The sequence below is a fragment of the Gossypium raimondii genome, chromosome 3 (genome assembly GCF_025698545.1).
Source record: "Gossypium raimondii isolate GPD5lz chromosome 3, ASM2569854v1, whole genome shotgun sequence".
Lineage (NCBI taxonomy): Eukaryota > Viridiplantae > Streptophyta > Magnoliopsida > Malvales > Malvaceae > Gossypium > Gossypium raimondii.
Window position 1 is genome coordinate 41,872,401 of NC_068567.1, and position 27,255 is coordinate 41,899,655.

The 27,255-nt window shown below is 34.0% G+C and overlaps 3 protein-coding genes across 17 annotated transcripts in view; 2 read left to right on the forward strand and 1 right to left on the reverse strand.

Annotated features, from left to right (window-relative positions):
* Positions 1–4,478: 4,478 nt before the first annotated feature.
* On the reverse strand, positions 4,479–6,398 carry LOC105794312 (hypothetical protein). Its single transcript, XM_012623427.2, has 3 exons — positions 6,237–6,398; positions 5,355–5,849; positions 4,479–5,263 (listed from the first exon to the last, which is right to left on the reverse strand). The coding sequence occupies exons 2-3, from the start codon at positions 5,781–5,783 to the stop codon at positions 4,838–4,840; spliced, it is 855 nt and encodes a 284-aa protein (XP_012478881.1). The 5' UTR covers positions 5,784–5,849; positions 6,237–6,398; the 3' UTR covers positions 4,479–4,837.
* Positions 6,399–6,758: 360 nt separating this feature from the next.
* Positions 6,759–9,106, forward strand: LOC105794314 (uncharacterized). 10 transcript variants are annotated; one of them, XR_008194457.1, is made up of 4 exons: positions 6,759–6,967; positions 7,357–7,404; positions 8,223–8,332; positions 8,818–9,106. XR_008194457.1 is itself a non-coding variant. In XM_052628371.1 (4 exons), the coding sequence occupies exons 2-4, from the start codon at positions 7,320–7,322 to the stop codon at positions 8,917–8,919; spliced, it is 297 nt and encodes a 98-aa protein (XP_052484331.1). In that variant the 5' UTR covers positions 6,763–6,967; positions 7,138–7,319; the 3' UTR covers positions 8,920–9,106. The 10 variants fall into 10 exon arrangements, 1 of the variants encoding a protein (XP_052484331.1); XM_052628371.1 differs by having other exon boundaries at positions 6,763–6,967; positions 7,138–7,404; XR_008194453.1 differs by lacking the exons at positions 8,223–8,332; positions 8,818–9,106 and adding an exon at positions 7,526–7,985.
* A 13,034-nt stretch (positions 9,107–22,140) lies between these two features.
* The window catches only part of LOC105794313 (ADP-ribosylation factor GTPase-activating protein AGD2), a 52,588-nt gene continuing 47,473 nt past the window's right edge, over positions 22,141–27,255 (forward strand). For 4 of the 6 annotated variants that reach the window (XM_012623431.2, XM_052628373.1, XM_052628374.1 and 1 more), the window contains exons 1-4: positions 22,141–22,296; positions 22,651–22,727; positions 23,075–23,184; positions 26,735–26,805. In XM_012623431.2, the coding sequence (XP_012478885.1) occupies positions 22,249–22,296; positions 22,651–22,727; positions 23,075–23,184; positions 26,735–26,805 (306 nt within the window). In that variant the 5' untranslated portion in view covers positions 22,141–22,248. Of the gene's footprint in view, positions 22,297–22,650; positions 22,728–23,074; positions 23,185–24,271; positions 24,371–26,734; positions 26,806–27,255 lie in introns of all 6 variants that reach the window. The other 2 variants (XM_052628376.1, XM_052628377.1) reach the window with 2 other exon arrangements.

The following is a 27,255-nucleotide window of genomic DNA, read 5'->3' on the forward strand; positions in this document are numbered from 1 at the left end:
AGAAGTTCCAGTTCATAGAATCAAGGTACCAATAACTTCAAACGCTATTAATGAGTTCTTTGAATTGCTTGATTTCGAAAACGACGAATATTCCTCTTTGATGAGCAATATAGAGTCTGAAAATTTGCAAGAAATTCTCGAGGAACTCTGTCAAATCCACACTTTTCGAAGAGAATATTTGACACCACTCGCAAAGGTATGGTTCTACTTCATCCGATTCAGCCTTATGCCTAGCTCACATGGGATTACAATCTCATTAGAGTGAATGGTCTTATTATACTCGATTTTAACTGGGAAGACCATTGATGTGGGAAAAATCAACCTGAGGGAAATGCAGAATTGTGCCGTTAGACGTTCATGTTCTGGCCCAGCTTACTTTCCATTTACGGTAACAATTTTGTGCTTGAAAGTTAAAATTCTTGCAAACATAAATAAGACAGGCTATAGCTAGGGCACAACCATAGATTGGGACCTCTATCGAATAGCTGGAGACTCTGTTTTACAGCAACGAGTTGAAGAAAGTGAGGATCCCAAAAAAGAAGAAGAAGAAGATCCCACAGAGATCGAGCCAGTGCAATCGACTGAAGTCCCTAATAAGGTGGAACCAATGGCACCAAAAGCTGAACCTGATATCGAGACTTCAATGTTCAAAGCTCAACCGCCTCGCCTAGATCTTCGAGATGAGCTGTCAAAGTTAATGGACATAATGCAACATATGCAGTGGAAGCAACAAGCTTGCTAGAAATACTCAAAAATAAGGGATGACTCGATGAGAAGTGCTCTTACGAAAATTTACAATGACCTATTTATTTTTGTGCCTGAGTTTCCAGATTACATATTTGAACCATGGAGCCCATTATCGAAAAATGAGCGAAGCGATTCATGCAAAGACAATAATGATGGAGCAAAAGATGAGTCAAATTCGGAAGGATCTGCAAATAAATAAAGGAGGGATCTCGACTTTATTTTATTTATATTCTTAGGTTATTTTAGGATAAAGTTAATTAAGAATTTTTGCATAATAAAAGAAGAGATGGAAATCATTAATAAAATTTAACAAGTCACGAAGTATAAAGTGTGGCAATAGATATATACATGTCTAGGATTGGATTTAGAAAAAGCTTGGTACTTAAGTAGTCAAATTGACTCACCTCCTCTTTTCTAGAATTCTACCTGGTGTATAGTATCTATTCACTTTAAACAATGAGGACATTGTTCATTTTAAGTAGGGGGACCGAAAAATTGAAATTACTTCCACTCAGAATAAATAGTTCTTTTAATTATGATAAGGATATATTTTGTTCAATAATTTGAAATTTTGTTAAGTATGTTAAACTTCAATATAAATAAAGTTCTATTATTTCAATAAATTGTTATGTTAGCCGAATAATGATATAAATGTATTTTTAATAAAGCATGCAAATTGTACCATAAAATTTTTACTTCCTTAAGAAAGGTAGGCATGCATGAAAGTTTAAGTCTCTAGAATTGACTTAGTAGTTTCTTGAGGCGAAATCCTAGGAAGCGTAGAATGTTGAAAATGATTTAGGCAACTCTTGTTTAGACCGTTTGAGCCTTTCAAGCTAACCTCGATGAAATTTTATCCTTTGAAACCCAACTTTGAGACTATATGGCCTAATTTTATTTGAACCCTTGCAACATTTAGCCACTACTTCTCTCTTAATTATCTTTAAATTGTCTCAAACACTAAACTCAGTACTATTCAGAATAGTCTTTGAAAATAAGTTTGAGGGAGTTGAAAGAAGTATCAAATGCTTTAAAAATTGTAGTACATACAATAAAATGCTAAAAAAAGAGTACATGTACTTGAAAGAAAATAGATGTACAAAAGAGCATGTGAAAGCAAAGTAAGTTGGTGCATTGAGGGAAATTATTCCAAAGGTCCGATTGAAGCTGAGTCTAGGGTTTAAAAGCCTAAATTTATCTATCTTTTATTTACCTATAGCCTAGCTACATTACAACCTTTTTAAAGACCTATTGATTCAAGTTTTCTATGCTACCTACATTAGTGGAGAGAAATTGTTATGTTCAACATATGAATGCATAAGTTAAACTTAATGATTGCAGCTTAATCTTGAATAAGGAAATAAAATCAAATTGGTAAGGGTTAACATGTCTTGTTAAGGAAGCATTTAGTCTAATTGTGCTATCATAATAGTTGTTGAGATTAATTTGAACTATATGTATACTTAAGTAGCATAACTAAAAAATTTCTTGTTTTTGAGCATAAGTATATTAAATTCATAATTCTGGGAAGAATGTTATTCTGAAGAAATTTTTCAAAGGTGTTTTCTAAGTATTTCTTTTTAATTTGTGCATTACTCGGGACGAGCAATGAATTAAGTTTGGGGGTGTGGAAACACAGAAATTTACACATTTTTACATACCCTTTTTAACATAAAATCATACAGTTTCGATAAAATTCTTGTCAAAAAAATAATTAATTTTTACAAAATAATTAAAGTGCACTTAAAATATGAACATGTTGAATTTTAGTTAATTTTATAATTAATTTTGATGAATTTTGATTATTTTCGACAGATTTGCACAAAGGGCGAAATATGGCTCGGCAGACACTGTTAGAAGCACAAAACCGAGAAGCAATTTGAAGTATCACCAAATCAGCTTATTAGCTGATTATTTAAGCTTGCAAAGAGGCCCTTGAAGACTTGTTCAAGTTGCATTCAAACCCCTCCACAATTGGTGGCTTTATAGAATTGCCCCAAGCCTAATTTAGCAAAGTTGAAACTATCAACCTTGCCACATGTGTGGCCAGCCAAGGGAGGGCTCTTTGGCTGATAATTTTAGCTATTTTTAGCAGCCTTCCTCAGCTATAAAAACCCCCTTAGGCTGGTCATTTTAAAAACACACCTCAAGCATTCACATCTTTCCTCTCTTTTCTCCACTTTCTCTCTTTTTTTTCCATTCCAAAATTCCCTTGCTCTCTTGCCGATTTTTCCTATTGGAAAAGGGGCATTCATCAGTTATTTGAAGCAGCAATTAAGTGTTCATACCAGCCTTGGTCGACGAGGACAACAGAGAAGGAAGAACGGAGCAACTAGTCAAGCCACGGAAAAACACATGATTTAATTCTTGTTCCCTATCTTTTTTAATTTTTGTTGTTGTTATGCTGAACATATCTATGAATATTTATGTTGTTGGAATGGTTAACTTAATCAATTTAGCTTGAATCTAATTCGTGTTAGGTTGATTGCATTTCGTTTGTTAAAATTATTAAAATTGTGTTATGTTGTTATAGGCCTCGATAAGATGCTTGATTAAGTAAAATCATGACTAAGTTATTCTTGCATTACAATTGTTAGGTAACTAATGAATTAATTATTTAAACGGATTGAAATTGTAATTAATGGACACAGTACTTAATCAGTGCATGTTTAATCATCTAAGGTAGCTGAGGGTTAGATTAGCAACGATATCTGACGATACATTTGCCTTGCATAACTTGCAAGATTATTGTGATTAAACTATTTCAAGGTAAGGATACATTTGTACTTACATAGTCTTTTATGTGCTTATTAAATCGAGTTAATTGTTTGAATTGACATAGGGATATGTACAAGAGATTATTTCGATTCAATAAGTATGTATGTGCAATAACATATTTGCCTATTAAGATTTATTTAATCGGTTGAATTGACATAGGGATATAGTCAAGAAATAAATAGAGTTTGGTAGGTGAGTATGTTCATAAGTTAGCAAATTACCAAGTTACCGTGAACTTATTCGTAACAATATAAACATGAGTTTAATAATTCTAAGTTAAGAAATGTAATTAATCTAACACAATTACGTCATCTTGATTAAAATCGTATTTTGAAATCGTGCATTTGAGATTTATTTATTTAGTTCATTTAGTTTAAAATCTTAGTTTTGAATCACCCTCTTCAAACAAAATATTTTTCTTCACCAAAGTGTTTTAAATAGCATTCATAAATAATTCTTTTCACAGTCCCTGTATGTACGATAACTCGACATTTACTTGTCACTTTATTACTTGTTGCGATTGTGTACACTTGCACATTTCCGTCGTTCCACTTATCCAAGGCTTGACTCGTTTTTTAAACGGACCTTATTTTTTTGTCCAAACCCATTTTTCGGGCCTATATTTTTGCCTAAACCCTTTCACATTTTGGGCGGGCCTTCGGACTGAGCCGAATAGCCCGACCCATGAACAGGTCTAGTGCAATGCACCAAACTAAGAGTTGAATCATTACATCATACAACATGCTTCTGCATAATAACAATTATGGCCTTTTTATGGATCAAAAATCATTCTCCAATTGAACTGATCGGTTTATATTCAGCCACAATACACTTTTCAACAAAGTCAAAAGTTGTAAACTCTCCTTCATCTAAAACTTTAATGGCAACTTTTTCAATAATAGCTGGAGAGGATAAAATTTGGTCGAAGAATACTATAAGGGGAAGATGATTAATTCTTTGCATACTGAGAATTAAAAATCATTTTCATTGAATCTTTACAATTGAAACAGGATTTAGTAACATGAATGACCAGATCTTGCATACTGAAACCTGAAAATGGCTGGTTCTAAAAGAAAATTTATACATAATCACTTCGGTACATCAGCTAAAAGAAAAGAAAAGAAAAACTCAGAATACCAAGTTGCAGGTAAACTATGCACTTCGAGAGCATGATAAGCCAATATGAAGAGGTACATTTTACAGACTGTCGCCACTGCAAACATCTACTTTACAAATAAAAAAGATCAGGATTAGCCTTGAATTTCATGTTCATTTCACCATATGATGATTGTTTGCAGGCCTTGATTTCCTATTAATCGAGTAGCATTGCTACCTTATCCCTGAGTGTGCACTTCTTCTTTGTCAAAGGGACTGTTTCTTCTTTAACATCATTCTGACTTCCCTTTCCTAATTCCTTGGAAAATGTCAGATCCCTCCTTACGAATTCAGTCCTCTTTTCATCCACAGGTTTCTTTAATAAAGGACCTAAAAACAGATCCAGCATGTCGTGAGCAGGATCTCCTGTTCTGCTGGTCTTGATCAAATGTTTGTCACCTTTCGGACTTTCAGTTAAATCATAAGTTGTTTCATCAACAGGCGATTTTCGGTTACCATCAATGGCAATAAGAGAACTTTCTGACTTGGCTTTGGGAGAGGCTATAGTTGATAATTGCTTTCCAAATTCACAATCCCCAGTTGATAGCTCTTGCAGCCCTATGTCTTTATCAGCTTTGACATACTGTAATAACATAAATAATATCAAACTGAGATCTTTATTGCAAATTTAAAGACAAGAAGAAACCCTTAAAGTTTTCAACAAGTTTAACTACCTCTTTAGCGATGCTCAACAAATCTTCTGGACTCAGTTCTTCCTCATCATCCTCAATCGGAGATGGGGTTTTACTATCTTTTCCGCTTCTCAATCTAACTTTTGTTTTGTTTCTTTGCCGATGAGAAGGTTCCTGAACTTGTTTTTCCCGAAGACCAATACTCATTTTCACCGGGGAAGCATTTTCACTATCACATGGTGCGTCTTGTTGACAAATTTTCCTTTTCCTCCTCTTGGTTTCACCTTTTTCAATAGGCTCGGAAGCTTTTTTAGACTGTTTTCTGGGCTTAAAATTTCCAGAGATAAATTCATCTCCAACCTCTTGGACTTTATCACTCTTATCCCGGTCGCCGCTAGGTGTACTTGCTTTACCTTGCATCCATGGCGGCAATCGCCGTCGAGTTCCCTCACCACCAGCAACTTCAACCATTTATTCTTCTTCTTCCTTATTATCTGCTATAAATCGTTTCTAAAATCTCCAGAACCCTTAGCCCATCTGCTGTACAAAGGGAAAAACTTAAAACCAACAAAAGGAAAACTCCACTTCAACACAAAAATAGAACAAAACTTAGGAACAGTTTCATGAAAGAAATGGTTCTTTCAACAATTGAAAACATAAAAAGCAAAACAATAAAAATTAAAACGTTAACAGATACACAAAAATTCAAATTAGTATGAGCATTCAATTCCGTTATTTTCTTCTCTTTTTTTCAAATATTCTTCCTACAGTAAAAGAGGGGGGAAAAGCTGGATAAATTGAAAGCGTTGATCAAGAATCAAAGATAACTAGGATATTAGAAGACTTACAATGAAACTGAATGAAAACAAGATTAAAATATAAAAAAGAATGGAAAATCATACTGTCTTAAGGGCTTCTACGTACCTTAGCCCCGCCATCGACAACATCCAAGAGTAAAATCAACAGATTCCGATCACTTCTTAGATTTCTACGGCAAATCTGGTATTTTTTTTATCTTATACAAATTAGATAATAATAATAAAAATGTTTGCGGCTTCTTGTTCTTCCTTGTAATGGAAGACTCATCGGGAAAATACTATGATTTAAAGGTTTAATTTTCTTCTCAGTCCCTATAAGCTTTGTGCAATTAAATTAATCTCTCTACTTTTTATTTAATAATTAAAATCTATTTAATAACATCTTCAAAAGGAATTTTATTAAATTGAACTATATTACATTTTAAAAACAAAAAAAAAATATTTAATTTAAAGCTACTTAAAAATTATGTAAGCAATATATATAATTCTTTAATCTATTTTTTTGAAATTATGTAAGCAAGTAATATTTGATCACATGAGCATTTTTTATTTTAGGCTGTGTTTGATAGGGGAAAACCAATTTCGGAATTGGTTTTACACGTTTTCCAGTGTTTGATAGCATGAAAATATTTTCCTTTTGTAAAACCAATTCCGTAACACGAGAAAACCTATTACAAATTGGGGGAAAATATCTTACGCTTTTGAACTCAGTAAGACATTTTCCGAAATGACGCCTTCTTCTCCCCTTTCCCCTTTCCCTTCCCCTTCCCTTTTCCCTTCCCCTTGGGTTGCAAATCAGTTTGGTCAAGGACCTCTTCCGGTTCCTCCTTAATCCAGGTAAGGCTCCTTCTTCTTCTTTCGTTCTTCATTCCTTTTTCTTCTTCTTCTTCATCTTCTTCTCAAAGATATTCTGTTTTGTTTCCTCTCTTCCTCTCTCGTTCTTTGATTTCTAACATTTTTATTTTAATGAATTATGCTGATTGTCATCAAATTGAGAGAAAGTATAGTAGCCGATGAAGATTACAGATTATCTATTGGGCTATTCACCTCCTATTTGGGCGACTTTTCTTGCTGGATGATATTTTGGTTATATTTTGGTTATATACAGATGGTTGATTATGTCATTTAAGCATATATTCTTCATAAATCTCCCCTTGAAAAAAAAAGAAAAAGAACTTTCTTCAGTTCAATGGTGTTATTCAATGACTACCTTTTTTACTATGCAGGGTGTTGTATACGCCATAGATATGATTATGGAGCCATCATCCTACTAGGTAATCATTTTGGATTTGGTTTTAGCTATTACACAAGCTTCTGAATATAAAATGCTAACATCACACAACTTACTTTTTTTTTTGATAAAGCACACAACTTACTATCAAATGAATATACAAGGGAACATCTTTGTGGCCAATGTCTAATCCCTTGCTCAAATTACCAGTAATGCCATGGACTTGTGATAGTTCACTATTTGTCTGCTAGGTGAGCAGATATGGAAGAGAGCAAAGCTCTTCCCCAAAACGTAGATGGATAGGATAAGAAGTGGACTAGGGTAATCTTTTATATGAAACAGAGTATTCATTGATGGTTTATTGCATTGCCTCTAGTGAGATTCATAGGCATCTTCACTAAATGTATATCATATGATAACCAGTTGGGTTTGGGTTAAGTCTAGAACTGTTTTCTACTTTTTCTTTGTGCATTTTTTGGCTAGGATGAGTTGTACAGGGCAAGTAAAACAAATCTTTAGCTTCTGAGAATTCCCTATTTCTTTTTCTGAAGAATTTTGTCAGCTCTACTTGATTGTACCAAAGCATCAAACTTGTATAAATATGTGAAGCAATGCCCCTAGAAATGTGCAGATGTTACTATTAGCTAGTAGTTGCACTTCCTTAGAGTCTTCTATTAGATGTTTTCGTACCAAAGTTCAAGAAGATATATGATCGACGCCATATATTTATTTAACTAAAATATGGCTTGTGATATTTTGCTGCATTTGAGGTAATGTTCTTAATAACATTAAGAAAATGATAGTAACTATCCCCTTTCGTTTTAATGCATATTTAAATGGAAATGGTTTTTTGTGATCAAGATGAAAAGAATAGAGCACATATTTCGAAGTGGCTAAGGTTATCCATTAGAATGTATGGAAGTTTTGAGAAGTCATTGGACGAGCTGAGATCCTTTTTCAGAGAAGTCAAGGTCCGTTTTGAGTTCCATTATTAATATTTCCTTTCTTTTTAGACTGTTTGGTTTTCTTGTGCATGGACTGTGGTCTAATGGTGTTACATAAGGTCTTTTCTCTGGCTTCACTTGTTTGCAGGACTTGGTTTTCAAGAACAAGGTTTGTAATATGAACCCCATATTCTTTTAGGGAAATATAGTCATTTTTCTCATGTTGTACTAGCTGAACTGTATTGTTCTTTTATATATGTGCTGCTATAATTTTACCGGGTTGTTAGACATTATCTTAACTCACACGACTTGTACCTGATGCAAATATCTATATATACATGACAAACACATTCTAAACATGAAAATATGAGTTGCATTTTACTAATATCTCTTGCGACTGGTGCCTGATGTGATGTCCATATATCCAAACATGAAAATGTTGGTTCCAATTTACATATCATGAAGATGGTAGTTATATAATTTTACATTCATGTGTTTTGGTGTTATTGCAGATCAAGGATGGTTTTGCTGAGGGGAAAGACCTGGTTGTGTCTGTTATGTCTGCATTGGGGGAAGAGCAGATCTGTGCTCTCAAAGACATTGGTCCTAAGTAGTTTCAAATTCATTTATTGCAAATCTTAGATGGAACCATAAAAGACTTTGGCAGTACTAAATGCGGTTTGGATGTTTTGTTTTGGGTTTGGATAGAAAAAAGAGAACAACAATATAACTAGTTTCTTGTTGTGCTATGGATTACTGTTTTGCTTTTCTTTTTCAATAATTTTTATTATCTCGTCTTTATTTTTGTGTTGGTAACATTTAAATTCTAGCTTTTAATTGCATATTACACTTGCATTAGTTACCCAATATATATTAATGTAGCAATTTAAGTTTGACATATCATTTAGTACGAGTTAATACAATATACTAGTTTTTTTTAAAATGAAATTTTCTAATAATTACAGATATTTTTATTTTAATTTAAATCCCATGTTAAATATATGTATCACAAGAATCGATTGGATAAAAGTAGAATCAAATTAATATAAAATTTAAATACAAATAAATGTTTTAATAATGAAGAAGTAAAATCAAATCGGTATAATCTACAAATAGATGAACATTTCAATTTAATTAGATAAAATTTTTATTAATAAAAATTTATTTATAAATAAATCATTGCAATATGTGTAAAAATAATTTAAAATATAAAAATTTATTAATATGTATATAAATTTATTAATATATGTAAAAACAACTTTTCCGGAAAATATTTTCAGAAATCATCAAACACAGAAAATATTTTACATGATTCAATCAAACACCGTAAAATATTTTCCAATAAATCATTTTACGAAAAGTAAAACATTTTCCAAAAATCATTTTACGGAAATTATTTTACCGCCAATCAAACAAACCCTTAATTCTAGAAGTAATCCAATTGTACTAGCGGTGTGAATTTTTTTCTTTAAAAGATTACATAATCTAATTTAATAAAAGTATTTGATAATCCTATTAATTTGGGACTGAAATTTAAATGTGTAAATCAATTTCAACATTACTTATTTTTAAATGATACATCCATTGAATAACTAATTAATTAGAATAAATGTCAACCTCACACATTTATTAAGGGTATGATTTGAACTTTGAGATCTAAAATTTTCATTTCCACTATCTTATTCGCAATTTGAAAATTAAACATTAAATCAAATTTGAAGTGAAATATATTTAAAGTATGTGATTGTGTTTAAATATTTAAATTTGTTTAGCTATTTTTTGGGTGAAATGTTTAACTAATATTAAGTTATGCTATTAGTATCTATACTTTGTGAAATTGTGGATTTAATTCTTATACTTTAATTTTATCAATTTTAGTTTTTATATTTTTAAATTGGTTAATTGTAATACCTGTACTCTTTGAATTTTGAAAATTTAGTCCTATCCCAAACAAAAGTAGTTAAATTTGCTTGGTTAAATTCAATTACCAGTCTTGTTGTCGAAACCATTTTTATTTTTGGGAAAAAACAAAAATTAGTTGTCGACGAAAATTGGAGTCGCCACCAATCTTTTATTAAAGTGTGATTGGATCACCTAAAAACGACTTTGGTCTACGAGTTTTAGAAAAACGAGTTCGGGAGTCAGTTACGTACGAAGAAGGATTAGCACCCTCGTAACGCCCAAAAATTGGTACCAAGTTGATTAATAAATGTCTTAATGTCGAGAATTGAAAAATACGATCTTAAATAAATTAAGTTATTTATTAAAACTCTCTCATTTTGAAAAAGAAAATGTCACACCCAATGCGTTAGGGCACGATATTTTATTCCTTTCAAGATGAGTTGGTCCAAAAAAACTCGTGTAATAAAATTTAAGAAAATATTTAATTGTTTAAAATTTATGAAGAAATAGCAGCCCAATACGTTAGGAAACGATTTTTTAAAATCTCAAACATTGAATATTTCCTTTATTTTTTTAAAAAAAATTTTATCTCGAGAAATCAATGCGTCACATCCAATACGTTAGGACACAACATATTGAATTCTCGATGACAAGTTTTATTTTGTTTGATTAAAGAGCAATCCCCGATTGTTAGATTTTATGAAGAAAATCGGAACCCAATACGTTAGGGCTCAATTTTCTTGAAAATCCTAAATACGAGTATTGTCTTTATTTTGAAAATTTTTATTTTTATTTTAAGTTTGAGTAAAATGTAATGTTATATTGGATGTATGTATAAAGGTCGCAACAACAAATAATAAATACAACAACGATATAGAAATAACATAAATAGTAAATAAGCAAAATTTGAAAAACGATGACATACGAAATATCTAATAAATGAACAAAATAAATAATAATAATAAACATCCTTTAGAAGGTAAATAAAAATACAAATAAATATAAAATAAAGTGTGTATACGTATATTGAAAATATGGATTTACATATAAAATTTGGTTTATAGAATTTAAATAACAAAATATATAATGTATTTATGAAAACAAAAAAATATAAAAATATATATAAATTATAGAATATGTGTTAGAAATATGAATATGTATTTAAGTATTTTTGAAAATAAATAAAACATGGCTAAATACGTACACATATGTATATAGAATATTCTAAAATATAAATATATATATGTATATATATATATATAAAAGAAATATACACGCATGTAGATTATAAAATATATATACATATATATAAATTACATTATTAATTAATTAATTTTAAGAAATATAAAGGAAGGACTAAATTAAACTGTAAATAAAAATTCGAGGCAAATCTGCAAATAAATGGAGATCGAAGGACCAAATTGAACGCAGATTACATGGAGGGACCGAAGGAAATTTTCCTACTTCCCTAAACGGCGCTGCTCAATCAGATCGAATTGAATTTTAAAATGAATAAAAGGGTAAATTTAAAAAAAAAACTTAATTGTAAAATATTAAAAGGCGGAGGGCTAAAGCGCAATTTACCCTCCGCATAAAAACACGCTGGATCCCGGGTCCGGTCGGTCGACACGCGGATCCCACCCTTCCAAACGGTGCCGTTTTCAGTAGGCTATATAAGCCAAAATTTAGTTAAAAATTTTCATTTTTCATTCTTTTTAAAAAAAACTTCAAAAAGGTTTCAAAAATGCTCTCCCCTTCCTTGTCCTCTGGCCAGGGCCCGATCATAGGCCGGTCATCGGCCACCGCGCCGACTGTCGATCTTCGACGCCGTCACCACCGTCTGCGGTGGCCGGAAAAAGGGAAAACGACCCTTTTGGCTCTCTTGACGTTCCCAAGCTCAGATCTGGGCTCAAAATTCCCAAAACATCAATAAAAATGCCCTGAAAGCCCGAGAAGCCCTTCGGCTCCCGGTCGTCTGTCATCGAAGACGACACCCTCGGCCATCGACGGCGATCTGGGCACCACTAAAGGTTATTTCTTTCCTTTTTATTATTTTGTTTTATTCATATGTAAAAATATCGATAATAATAAATAAACTAAAGTGAAACGAAAAATAAATAAGTAAAAAAACTGTAAATGTGAACCTCTTGGTTCGATTCTTTGTTATTATTGTATTGTGTAATTCCCTGTTTTTTTATTGAATTTCAAATTCGGTGGGGGCCTCATTACAGTATATCGATGGCTCTTTTGTAGCCGAAGTATCAACAATACAAAGAAACAATCTTTGATTTGATTTGCAAATCTTTTCCTCTCCATATACTGCTGCTTTCTTTCTTGATGTGCAGGTCCGAAGATCATGCTATGATGCTTGGTTGCTGCACTTGAGGAAGGCTGCGGTTTACCCTAGAAACCCTAGGGTTTCTGAAACTACTTGGGCCACTGTTAATTTTGGGCCTATTCTGTTGTAATTGCATTTGAATTAATTGGGCCACTGCTTTGTCTTATTAATTGGGCCATTCAGTCCCGTTTGTAATTCGGGCCCTTTTGACCCGGGAAAAAATAGGGTATTACAGCTGCTCCTCTTTGCTCGTTATCGTGTAACAGAAACGAAGAAAAGACTTAAAAAATACCCAATTTTGCCTGGTCGTGCTGGATCTTGGTACTCTTCTTCTTCGAGTAGCCTCATTCATTTCTACTGCATCTGCTTCAATTTACTCCACTGCAATGTCAGGGAGATAGGATTCTTATGTTGTAGTTTCTCAAGAGAACAAAATCTGCTCCACTGCAACTTCAGGGAGATAAGATTTGTAGCTTCAACTTGATCCGCTGTAACTCAAAGATGAATTTGATGCGGTCTGCTCTACTATAATTTTAGAGAGACAAGATCCAACCTTCTAATCCACTCCACTACAACTTTAGGGAGATAGGATTTGTTTATTTAGTCTGCCCCACTGCAATTTTAGGGGGATAAGACTTACTTTCTTGAGTCTGTTCCATTGCAACTTCAGGGAAATAAGACTCCCTTTCTTGGGTCTGCTCCACTACAACTTCAAGGAGATAAGACCCGATGTGATCTACTCTACTGTACCTTCAGAGAGATAAGATCCGTGGTTTTAATTCGCTCCACTGCAACTTCAGGGACATAAGATTATTGGCTTCAAATCGCTCCACTGCAACTTCAGGGAGATAAGATTTGCCATCTTCAATGTTAAGGAAACAAGATTCGCCGTCGTAGCTTCAATCTGTTCCATTACACCGCCAGGGAAGTAAGATTCGCCGTTGCGGCTTCAATCTGCTCCACTGTAATGCCAAAGAGATAGGATTTGCTGCCCACAGCTTCAATTCGTTTCACTTCAACTAATCCAAGCCTTAACGCTAGGGAGATAAGATTCGCCATCATGGCTTCAATCTGCTCTGCTACAACGCCAGGGAAATAAGATTCTCCGTTGTGGCTTCAATCTTTTCCATTGCAACATTAAGGCGATAGGACTGATGTCTTCGATCTACTTCACTGCCAGTACAGGAAGGCGAGATCTGTTATTTTCAACCTACTCCACTGCTGCTCCGGGAGATAGATTCATGATCTTCAACCTATTCCACCGCTGACCAGGGAGATAGGACCTACAATCTTCAATCTATTCCACTACTGCACAGGGAGATAGAATTATCAATCTTCAACCTATTCCACTGCTGACAAGGAGATAGGATTCACAATCTTTAACCTATTCTACTGCTTTCCAGGGAGATAGGATTCTTTAATCTATTCCACTACTGCCCAGGAAGATAGAATTCTCAATTTTCAACCTATTCCACTACTGACCAGGGAGATAGGACTCACAATCTTTAACCTATTCCACTGTTGTCTAGGGAGATAGGATTCACAATCTTTAACCTATTCCACTACTGTCCAGGGAGATAAGATTCTTTAATCTATTCCACTGCTGCCCAGGGAGATAGAATTCTCAATCTTCAACCTATTACACTGCTGACTAGGGAGATAGGATTCATAATCTTTAACCTATTCCACTGCTGACCAGGGAGATAGGGCTCTTTAATCTATTCCACAGCTGCCCAATGAGATAGGATTCACAATCTTTAACCTATTCCTCTCTCGACCGTGAAGATAGGGTGGGTCATCGATCCGCTTTACCGCTTGCAGGTGAAGGTAAGATTTGCTATTTTTAACCTGCTCCGCTGCAATCCAGGGAGGCAAGGCTGGTGCCTTCGATCTGCTTCGCTGTCGGTGCAGAAAGGCAAGATTTACTATTTTTAGCCTGCTCCGCTGTAACCCAGGGAGGCAAGGCTGGTGTCTTCGATCTGCTTCACTGTCGGTGCAGGAAGGCAAGATCTGCTATTTTTAGCCTGCTTCACTGCAACCTAGGGAGGCAAGGCTAGTGTCTTCGATCTGCTTCGCTATCGGTACAGGAAGGCAAGATCTGCTATCTTCGATCTACTTCACGCTAATACATGAAGACAAGATCTGCTTTCTTCGATCTACTTCACCACCAGTATGGGAAGACAAGATCTGCATCTTCGATCCACTTCGCTACCAATATAGGAAGACAGGATCTGCTATCTTCACTGATCTGCTCTCTAGGGAACATGACCTGTATAATGAACCTAATTATGCCTAATGATTAGGATGACATAAAATGAATCAAATGCTCCTAACTAGTCATGTGTGAATGGTGTTTGCACGAATGCATAATTTTTTTCCGAGAATGATCTCACTTAGGTTGTCATTGCTCGAAGTTTATTAAGGCTTTAACACTGATGTGCTACAACGCCTTCTTGCTTGGTTGGTTTTTTTGAAGAAACATTTAGTCAGGTTGCCCCCCACTGTAAACCTCAAAGTTCAATCCATTGGAAGCAAAATTTGTACCATCATTCTCCCACTGTAACCCAAAGGTAGGAATATATGGCTTTTTCTCAATCATCTCCTATCACAATTAAAGGATACAAGATCTAAATCTCTCTGGTCCCTTACACCATTCCCAAGGTATCGTACCAAAGGCTCATGCATAAATTAAGGCTTCCTTCTCCAATGAAACCTCTTCCTACTATCTGGTGATCATTGTTTACTTGTTTATTTAAGCTTTGTCATTTTGTTCAATCAATGTTTTTAACAACAAAATCAAAAGAGAAAATCCTAATTTAGACTCTTCATTTTCAGATTTTTAACCTTTAAACATGGTGCATTCTAAACAATAGTCCTGTTTCAGGTTCCTGTATTATTTAGAAACTTCTAGAGTAATATGTCAAACTTTTCTTGTGAAAGTTTAATTAGTCCATTAATCATTATTCCAATGCAACATGCTTGCAAAAAGGGTATAACAATGGATGAGAATACAATTGGTTCTGAGCATAGCTCGAAAGGAATAGATTATCAAAAAATAGTAAATAAGGATAACAAAGAAATTGATTGGGAATGTGTATCTTGGGAAAGAATGAAGTATTCCGAGAACAACAAATTCAATATAAATAGTATGAAAATTGGGTGCCCCAGATATCGCAGCTTGAGCTTCTCTGTACAAACTTTTTGAAGACCATTCTGAGTTTGACATGTGTTTAGGAGATCTACAGTACTTCGTCGATGTCCCAAGATGTCTCCTACCATTTCCTGTTGATTCAGGTATAGCAAGATCACAACATGCATCAATCTGATCAAAATTTGAGCTGCTCTGATCACCTCATGTCCCATTCTGATCAAAATTTGAGCCGTCCTTTTCGGGTTTTCAACTCAAATTCCCTTTGGTCTCAAGGCGTCCTTTGCGGATTTTCACATTGGCCTCTCCTTTTTCTTTTTTTTTCTTTTTTTTAAAATATTTTTTTGATTGAATCTGAACTCATAGGATTAGGCATGTCCTTGTTATCCCTTCTGATAAAAATTGACGCTTTTCCAGATAAGGCCTTCTACATAAGTCCTTCCCAGCTTGGGATAAAGTTCTTTTTGTATGGGAAGGATCTTCTTCAATACCAGGTCCCTCTTAAGGAATTTTCTAGGGTGGACCTTTTTTGTGAGCTCGCATCATTTGCTTTTGGCGCATTTGACCATGATGGATAACTTTGAACATTCCTCTTCAATTGAAATTATATCCAAAAACTCAGAGAGAAAAAATCTTGTCTTCAATAGGCAAAACCGCGATGGGCCCAAGAGAAAGGCATTGCCCCGGTAGAATTTTTTTTTGCGCCATCTTTTTTTTGGTAATATGGCATTAATCGTGAACAGACTGCAAACTTTTGATATTGTGCTGTTGTTCAAATTTAGTACATTGTCAGATATGATCCTTTTGGCGTTCCATACTGACATATGATTCTTCACGAATTTGATAACTGTCAACTTTGTGACATTGGCATATGAAGCAGCTTCCACCCATTTAGTAAAGTAATTGATGACCACAAAGATGAATCGATGACCGTCAGATTCTTTTGGCGAGATTGACCAAATGACCTTCATGCCCCACATAAGGAGAAGTCATGTATCCCAATGATTCTTTGTAGGGTAAGATCCGTTTCTCGACTTGTTCTACCATCCTTAACAAGTCTAGAAATAGGCTACAATCTATGTCATCTTCAAAGTCATGAGATCCCTATAAACACATGTCTCGCTCAAAAGGAGATTCTGAGTCTGTAGTAGCATCACTCAAGTTGTTGATATCCAACGACCTATTGTAGGTACAAAAGATTATACAAAGAACGTATGAATTTAAGAATCTGTACATTATGATTATGAATGAAAGGTTTATTTGGAAGATAATCCAATAGAATGAAAGAATAAAAAATAATTATTCGTAAAGAATGAAAGAATATTGGCTCAAAAATGATTGCAAAGATGCATTTCATTAAAATAATGACGTTCAGACATTAGCCTATTTCACAAAGGGATTTCTATCATTTTTAGGCTAAAAACAACAAAAATGCTTTGAACATTACTCTAAATAAGCTCTAAAAACTACAGGGATTTCTTCCGCAGTTCAATTACTTTGAACACTCCAAGATTTATAAGAGCGGATATCTAACAAGGTCCCCATTTCATTTGTGTCTTCCTATATGTCATTGATGTGAACACTTCCAAACATCTCTTCATATATTGCATTCACCCCATTGTCAATCATGATCGGGTAGCGAATTTTCTACATTAAATGAGCCATCCAACTTGACAACTCTATTGAGTGTCCCGTAATTCCCGCATAATAATTGCATTGTGCACTTGCGTCGTACCATTTGGGATACGGAGACTGTGGAGGCTTCACATGTAAAGGAGAAACAACATGCGCATCGAATAAGCTTTGATACAGCTCCTTGTACGACATTAGAATTGGCGTGAACTGGAGTTTTTCAGTACCTTGCTTCACATATGATTCTTGTCTTGATGAACCTTGCTGATTAATAATCGATTTACTGTACGTGTTCACGTTGTTCACCTCATTTTCTTTTTCTTTTGAGGCTTGCCTTCTGTTATTGGTTTGATATTGTTAAGATTTGATAGTAAGGGGTACCCCTCGTGGACGCATATCTGGCTGAACACTTATCGGGGTAAAACCTGAGGGATAAACAGGGTCTTCATTATCTTCCCCAAAGTGGACCACCGAGTCTTTCACTTCTTCTAAATCTCCAGCTAGCAATCGGTTGAACTGGCTCGTCATAGTTCTCTGTAATTTTAGCATCTGATCTCTCATTTCCTGTTGAAATTTGGTCAGTTGCTTCTGCATTTGCATTCGCTCTAATTTCTCCAACCTTTAGTCCATTTCTCTAGCCTTTGCTTGGGTACCGTAAGGGTGTTAGTTTTCTAGATTAGTTGAAATAACTTTACTCAATTAGAGTCTTTTAACGGTCTTTAATGCATATGATGTGATGCATGAAATGAATACAAAAAGGCGTCGATTCTAATTTGATTTCATTTAGAAAACTTTACTAGAAAGTAAATTTCTTTACATAAAACGGATGTATGTATGGCCTTGCCCTCACATTCCAAGAAACAACATCAATCTTTCCTTCATTTGGATGTTTAAGACAAATCACGCGAATTTCCAATGGACGCCACTACTAACTTCTTTTTGCGTGATCCATTATCTGCCCGTCTTCGTAATGCTCATCTGCTTCTTTAAATGTCGACATCTCTTGAATAATCAACTTGAATTTTAGGGCCATGAAGCAAAGTCGTATACTTCTTCATCACCCTTCTTTTGTTTTGTTTCTTGGATATATTCGGGCAACCGTATTTCTTCCACTTTATCAAGAAACCCTTTTTCCATGATAAGCTTTCTATCTAGCAACCAAATATGAACCAGCGCCTTTCAGAATGAAATGCCATGTAGTTGGAATGCCATGTGATCAAAGTAAAACACAAAAAGTCAGTATCATGTATAAACATAGAATCAACAAATAATAAAACACCTATTCGGGTATCTACTAGGGTTTAGTGTAGCTCTACCTAGGGTGGATTCTTAAGGTTCATTATATGAGGTTTGGCTTCTAGGGCAAAGGTACCCGAACCAACAGATTCCTCGATCTCCACCTATTATAGGCTCATATAGATCAACTTCAGTTCAGGGGAATACATTTTCCCTATGACTATACGGAGATGAAAATCTCACGAAGGCATAGGTACAGATGTATTCCGAAAGCGATCCACTATCCTATACGGAGGTGAAAACCTCACGAAGGAATAGTTTCTCACTCCCACTTAGAAGGGTAAAATCATTCTACTCATGTAATATATAATGCAAAAATAACTTAGATCAATTAAGCAATAATATAATGAATGCAAAAGGATCTTATGAATTTTTAAAATTTATTTTCTCGACTTTAAGACAAAAATTAATCAACTTTGTGGCTCAACTCTCTTATTTTTAAAAGTCCCCAGTGGAGTCGCCAAGCTGTCGAAACCATTTTTATTTTTGAGAAAAAACAAAAATTAGTTGTCGACGAAAATTGGAGTCGCCACCAATCTTTTATTAAGGTGTGATTGGATCACCTAAAAACGACTTTGGTCTACGAGTTTTAGAAAAACGGGTTCGGGAGTCAGTTACGTACGAAGAAGGATTAGCACCCTCGTAACGCCCAAAAATTGGTACCAAGTTGATTCATAAATGTCTTAATGTCGAGAGTTGAAAAATACGATCCTTAAATAAATTAAGTTATTTATTAAGACTCTTTCATTTTGAAAAAGAAAATGTCACACCCAATGCGTTAGGGCACGATATTTTATTCCTTTCAAGATGAGTTGGTCCAAAAAAACTCGTGTAATAAAATTTAAGAAAATATTTAATTGTTTAAAATTTATGAAGAAATCGCAGCCCAATACGTTAGGGCACGATTTCTTAAAATCTCAAACATTGAATATTTCCTTTATTTTTTTTAAAAAAAATCTTTATCTCGAGAAATCAATGCGTCACACCAATACGTTAGGACACAACATATTGAATTCTCGATGACAAGTTTTATTTTGTTTGATTAAAGAGCAATCCCCGATTGTTAGATTTTATGAAGAAAATCGGAACCCAATACGTTAGGGCTCAATTTTCTTGAAAATCCTAAATACGAGTATTGTCTTTATTTTGAAAATTTTTATTTTTATTTTTAAATTTGAGTAAAATGTAATGTTATATTGGATGTATGTATAAAGGTCGCAACAACAAATAATAAATACAACAACGATATAGAAATAACATAAATAGTGAATAAGCAAAATTTGAAAAACGATGACATACTGAAATATCTAATAAATGAACAAAAATAAATAATAATAAAAACATCCTTTAGAAGGTAAATAAAATACAAATAAATATAAAAATAAAGTGTGTATACGATATTGAAAATATGGATTTACATATAAAATTTGGTTTATAAAATTTAAATAACAAAATATATAATGTATTTATGAAAACAAAAAATATAAAATATATATAAATTATAGAATATGTGTTAGAAATATGAATATGTATTTAAGTATTTTTGAAAATAAATAAAAACATGGCTAAATACGTACACATATGTATATAGAATATTCTAAAATATAAATATATATATATGTATATATATATATATATATAAAAGAAATATACACGCATGTAGATTATAAAATATATATACATATATATAAATTACATTATTAATTAATTAATTTTAAGAAATATAAAGGAAGGACTAAATTAAATGTAAATAAAAATTCGAGGCAAATGCAAATAAATGGAGATCGAAGGACCAAATTGAACGCACAGATTACATGGAGGGACCGAAGGAAATTTTCCTACTTCCCTAAACGGCGCTGCTCAATCAGATCGAATTGAATTTTAAAATGAATAAAAGGGTAAATTTTAAAAAAAAAACTTAATTGTAAAAATATTAAAAGGCGGAGGGGCTAAAAGCGCAATTTACCCCTCCGCATAAAAACACGCGGATCCTGGGTCCGGGTCAGGTCGACACGCGGATCCCACCCTTCCAAACGGTGTCGTTTTCAGTATGCTATATAAGCCAAAATTTAGTTAAAAAATTTCATTTTTCATTCTTTTTTAAAAAAAAACTTCAAAAAGGTTTCAAAAATGCTCTTCCCTTCCTTGTACTCCGGCCAGGGCCCGGTCATAGGCCGGTCATCGGCCACCGATCTCCGACGGCGTCACCACCGTCTGCGGTGGCCGGAAAAAGGAAAACGACCCTTTTGGCTCTCTTGACCTTCCCAAGCCCGGATTTGGGCTCAAAATTCCGAAAACATCAATAAAAATGCCCCGAAAGCCCAAGAAGCCCTTCGGCTCCTGGTCGTCTGTCATCGGAGACGACACCCTCAGCCATCGACGGCGATTTGGGCACCACTAAAGGTTATTTCTTTCTTTTTTATTATTTTGTTTTATTCGTATGTAAAAAGACCGATAATAATAAATAAACTAAAGCGAAACGAAAAATAAATAAGTAAAAAAACTGTAAATGTGAACCTCTTGGTTCGATTCTTTGTTCTTGTTGTATTGTGTAATTCCCTGTTTTTTTATTGATTTTCGAATTCGGGGAGGCTCATTACAGTATATCGATGGCTCTTTTATAGCCGAAGTATCAACAATATAAAGAAACAATCTTTGATTTGATTTGCAAATCTTTTCCTTTCCATATACTGCCGCTTTCTTTCTTGATGTGCAGGTCCGAAGATCATGCTGTGATGCTTGGCTGTGGCGCTTGAGGACGGTTGCGGTTTACCCTAGAAACCCTAAGGTTTTTGAAACTACTTGGGCCACTGTTAATTTTGGGCCTATTCTGTTGTAATTGCATTTGAATTAATTGGGCCACTACTTTGTCTTATTAATTGGGCCATTCAGTCCCGTTTGTAATTCGGTCCCTTTTGACCCGGGTAAAAATAGGGTATTACACTTGTAATATGCGTACAGTTGTAGATTTAGTCCATATTCTCCAATTGAATCATTTTAAGGTCCTATATTTTTCAAATATTAAAATTTCAGTCTTGATGCTAAATGGCCATTGTTAATCCATGAACTAAATTTTTAGTGACTAATACTAAAGATAATAAGCTAATATAGCATTAGATATATGATAATATATTTACCCCATCAAAATTTGAAAATAACAAAACTTAATGAATATAATAACTATCATTTGGTGAGTACTGAAATTTTAGAATCTAAAAAATACATGAACTAAAATATCAAATTAAGATACAAAACTAAATATACAACTTTGACAAATAGCAGGAGTTAACATTTAATTAACCACTGCTTATCAACACACCAGTCTTGGTAATTCAACGGGCCGTAGACTCAATCAAATATAGGCTCATTTTGTATTTACCCATTTTTAATGAACTATTTTAGTGGGTTTATAGCCTTTAAGGCTCAAACTCACTGAGCCCATATAGGCCCCTGGCTCGCCCGCGAACCTAGTTAGTTGGTTGATCTTTCTTTAAATAAATAAATAAAACAGCTTCATCTGGCATGGTCTCCATTACTTTCATTTTGGATCCGAGACACAGACCCTGCGATCTTTTGAGATTGAATTTTGAAAGATAAAGAAGAAGAAAAGAAAAAAGCAAATTAGCAATGTCGGCCTTTCTCAAGCTTGAAGATTCACCTATGTTTCAAAAGCAGGTAACTCCGAAGTTCTCCACATTTCCCCTATTCTACATTTGTGTTTTCAGAATTAAGGTTTTATTTTTTATAATTTCGTTTGATTGCCTAGCCAATGAATAACTGAAAAGTTTTTTTTTTCCCTTTTTGAATCGAATTGTGAACAATGGTTACCGTTTCATTTGAATATAAAATTTTCTATTTTCTTTTCTTTTTAACCGAACAGTGAAGAATCAAAATTCACTTGAATCTTATTTCCAAAAGTAATTGGTATTGGTTAAAGTAATGGCTTATTTTTATATTTCTTTTCGGTTATAACTATTTTTCTTTAATTGACGAAAAAACCGATTCTAATCTTTTTTGTTGATGGAACAGATATGGTCTTTGGAGCATATGGCTGATGATTTGAAAAATCGCTGTCAAATACTGTATAAAGGAAGCAAAAGGTTTATGTATGTATCTTTCTATTTCAAAATTCGCTAATTCGTTTTACTCATAGCGTAAATGCTGGATTCAATTCTTTTGCCTTGGTCCCCGAACATCTGTCATGTGACTTTGAATTTGTCCTCTCTCCCCTGCTATGACATAATTCCACTGCAATAATGAATAGGATATGATTAAGTTAATTGCCCAAGACCCAATAAAAGAAGGAAGAGAACAAGTGCTCCCTTTAGTGACTTGAGTTGTAAAATACAAAAAGAATTATTGAAGATACATCTCACTCTGAATCTCTCTCTCCCTCTCTTTTTCCCATATATGCATGTTTATTTATTTTGCTCCATCTCTATTCCTTTTGCAGGGCAGCCCTTGGAGAAGCATATAATGGAGACAATAGCTTTGCTGATTCTTTAGAAGCATTTGGTGGTGCGAAGGATGATCCTTATAGTTTATCTATAGGAGGTTTCCAAGGTGTCGTCTTATTTAGACCTCTTTTAACTACAAAACCCGTCTTACTAGTTATTGTTAACAATTTTGATTAGGTTTAAAGTTTTGGTTCTTGTGTTGCAACTTGCAAGCTTTGTCAATTACTGGAGATGAAACATATAACAGATGTGCATTTAACTCCGTGCGCATATGTGTTTCTGACTGTTGATTACTTTCTCAAGCAAATTCCTGTTTACAGTCAATGGCAGAAGGCCATAAACTAAATGCGCATTTTGCCTCTTTGCAGAACAAATGCTATCGATTGGCAATTGCTTTTTCCCTGTTTGGTTTACGTTTAAAAGCCCTTATTTTCATCTTATTAAGTCTAATGCATTTAAGAAAAAGGAAAAAAATCGTTAGGAGATCTCATTGGGTGGAATATGAAGTTAGCTTTCGGATCACCTGGTGAATAATTAGTAATATGTATGCTTAGTCTGAGTGGTAGATGTAGGCATGAAACAATATATTTGACTTTTTATTAATAATAATAATAATAATAATAATAATAATAATAATAATAATTTAAAAGAAGAGGCCTTTGGACTGAAGTCTGGACAAGTTCAGATCATATATGGACACCTAGTTACCACTGAATATTTTAATTCACTAAAGATGTCTCACATTCCAGAGTTAAAAGTTAGGTGAATAAATTGAGGTTTTAGACTTTTAGAAAAATTATTCTAGTAATTTTTTACAGAGTTGTGACGTGTAAAATCTGCGACAGAAAGACATGCTGTAATGGAGCTGAAATATATAGGTGAGTATAACGGTAACACGAAGCTTTTAAAAGTTAGGTTTTCTGTGTTTCAGATTCTTATATACAGAATACTAATTTTCTAGAGGATAGGGGAGAATCCTATTCTACCATTGTTAATTACAAATGAAATTTGTTTGTTTGTGTGTGTACGTGTGTATGTGGGTGCATGCGTGTTTTTCCTGTATAAGGAAGCTACAGTCCCGTTAATTGAGATAGGAGAATTTGGGTTAACACTCCAAAAGCTGAACCTGGTAGATTTGCTGTTAGGCCCAATGACAATGAGCTGATGGCGTACTTGTAAACTATTTATTTTAGATCAGCGTCTGGAATCCAGGGGTGTCTCCTAAGATCATTGTTTAGAGGCTGCTTGGAACCTTGGCTTATGAGATTTTAATTTAATGGAGATGGCATATGGTATGTGGACCTTTTCTTTTTCTTTGTCTTGAAGAAGAGATATTGAAAGTGGCTTATCTTTCTTTGCTTCATTGTATGGTTGCTGGCAAGTGGTAGTCTGTGTTGTTTCATACTCTTGATTTTTGCTGGCCATATCTCATCTGGTAGTTGAGTTGTCTTGGTGGAAGACAATAGGAAGATTATCATGTTGGACCGTTAACTTACTAATTAGGGGTAAGATTTTCATTCCCTTTCTCCAACTAATGTTCCATTTTCCTGAACAGAAAGTTTATCTGGTCACAGTCCACTAGCTTTCTTGTCAGGTGAGATTGATATATATGTTGAAATATGTATATATTTTAAATTTATTTAGTTAGATAAATCTTATTTAGGTAGATAAGTTTTATTCATATCCTAGGAATATTTTATTTTATATTTTAGTAGTTTATTAGAATAAGAGAATTATTTTTCCAATTAGGATTAGACTCTTTTCTCTATTTAAGTTCAGCTCTTTAGTTAATAAAAAATAGAACAGTTTTGTTAAAAACTTTCTTGAAAACTTTCATGGTATCAGAGCTAGGTTAAATCTCTAGTAACATCATGGTTAAAACAATCTTCAATGGAGATAAGAGATCCAACAATCAAACAGAGGAAGAAAGTTCTACCGTTAAAACAACTACCGAGAGTACAATGGCTCAAGGGACAGAGGCGTCTCACCTTTCTTTTTAGCTGACATCTCACAAGCTGAATGGCAATAATTATCTGGAATGGTCGCAATCCGTAAAATTAGCAATCGATTGGCGCTGATCACACAAGTTGTTAAAAAAACAAAGTTACTCACAAGGGCAAGCTGATCACACAATGTTCTATCAACATTCACAAGAAAATAGAATAGCAGTTATTATAGTTTATGTCGATGATACCATTCTTACAGGAGATGATGTGGATGAAATAAGGCGCCTCAAGGAGCACTTAGCATTGGAGTTTGAGATCAAAGACTTGGGTCCTTTGAAATACTTTCTTGGAATGGAGGTTGCTCGATCAAAGAAGGGTTTTGTGGTCTCTCAGAAAAAATATGTGATTGATCTTTTAAAAGAGGCCGAGATGAGTGGTTGCCACCCAACTGACACACCAATTGATCCAAATGTAAAATTCAGAAATAAAGAATGTCGATTAGTTGATAAAGGGCAGTACAAAGATTAGTTGGTAAGTTAATTTACTTATCACATACAAGGTCAGACATAGCTTTTGCAGTGAGCTTAGTGAGTCAATTTATGCACTCCCCAATGGAGGAACATGAAGAAGCAGTGTTTCGGATTCTAAGATACTTGAAGAGTTCACTTGGAAAGGGCTTAACCTTCAAGAAATTCGAAAAGAGAAATTGAAGCTTATACATATGCAGATTGGGCAAGCTCAATAACAGATAGAAGATTTACATCAGGATACTGTACATTTGTTTGGGGAAACCTTGTGATTGGGCGAAGCAAAAAACAAAGTATTGTAGCAAGAAGTAGTGCAGAGGCTGAGTTTAGATCAATGACTTAAGGAATTTGTGAAATGATGTGGTTAAAAAGAATTATAAAAGAGCTGAGGAAACCAATAACTTCACCAATGAAGTTGTACTGTGATAGCAAAGCTGCCATTAGTATTGCTCAGAACCCAGTCCAACATGACAGAACTAAACATGTTGAGATTGATAGTCACTTTATCAAGGAGAAGATTGAAGAAGGTCAAGTGTGCATGCCGTTTGTTCCTTCAAAGCAACAGATTGCTGACATACTCACCAAAAGGCTCTCTAAGACAAGCTTTGATTTTCTTGTAAGCAAGTTGGGCATGATTGATATATATGCACCAACTTGAGGGAGGGTGTTGAAATATGTATATATTTTAAATTTATTTAGGTAGATAAGTTTTATTCATATTCTAGGAATATTTTATTTTATCTTTTAGTAGTTTATTAGAATAAGAGAATTATTTTCCCTTATGTTTTAGTAGTTTATTAGAATAAGAGAATTTTTTTCCCAATTAGGATTATGACTCGTTTCTCTATTTAAGTTCAGTTCTTTAGTTAATAAAAAATAGAACAGTTTTATTAAAAGCTCTCTTGAAAACTTTCAATATAAATGTATGTGTATATATATTTGGGTATAAGGAAATTGAGAATTTCACCTTTTTTTTCCTGGTTATCTATTTCTTAATTTGAAGCCTCTGTTGCATCCTTAGCAAGTTTATTTGATAAAAAATTATACTGCAAAATGAAAAAGGGGAAGATGACATTTCGGGCTTCAAAAATAGAATAGCTTTTTTTGATGTTGAGATAGAATAACCTAGCTGAAAAATTGAAGATTTTACCTGAAAGCATTTTACATGGTTCCTTTTTTGTAGGGCCGATCATGTCCAAGTTCATCAAAGCTTTTCGTGAGCTTGCTAGTTATAAGGAGTTGCTTCGTTCACAAGTGAGTGTCAATTTACCATCTAAAGAAAGCAATTTTTTCTTATACAATTGAAAAACACATGGATTAGTATCCTTTTTCTTGTTATTGCCTATTACAATGGTATCTGGGTTGTTATTGGCAACAACTTACTAATGTTGCTTTTTTTTCCTGCATGAATATTTCCTTTTTGTTAAGCATCCAACCGAAAACCAGTTGGTAATAAGTTAAGGGGCCCAGCTTTAATATAAAGTCACACATGCCTAATACTTAACAGATGTGGAATAAGCGCACTTAACACTCCTCACGTGTAATTCATAGAGCCTACATGTGGACAACCTTACAACGGGTTTAGTAGGAAGAACAATATGGCAAGACCTAGACTTTGATACCATGTTAAACTTCCAACCTTAAACCAATTGGTAATAGGTGGAGGGGCCCAACTTTAATATAAGATCACATATTACACAACAG

Coding starts and splice junctions, on each gene's coding strand:
- LOC105794312 (XM_012623427.2), bottom strand. CDS start 5,783: ATGGTTGAAGTTGCTGGTGGTGAGGGAACTCGACGGCGATTGCCGCCA. Junction 5,264..5,354: donor TGTTGAGCATCGCTAAAGAG/GTAGTTAAACTT, acceptor ATGTTATTACAG/TATGTCAAAGCTGATAAAGA.
- LOC105794314 (XM_052628371.1), top strand. CDS start 7,320: ATGGTGTTATTCAATGACTACCTTTTTTACTATGCAGGGTGTTGTATA. Junction 7,405..8,222: donor TGGAGCCATCATCCTACTAG/GTAATCATTTTG, acceptor TTTGTGATCAAG/ATGAAAAGAATAGAGCACAT. Junction 8,333..8,817: donor CCTTTTTCAGAGAAGTCAAG/GTCCGTTTTGAG, acceptor GTGTTATTGCAG/ATCAAGGATGGTTTTGCTGA.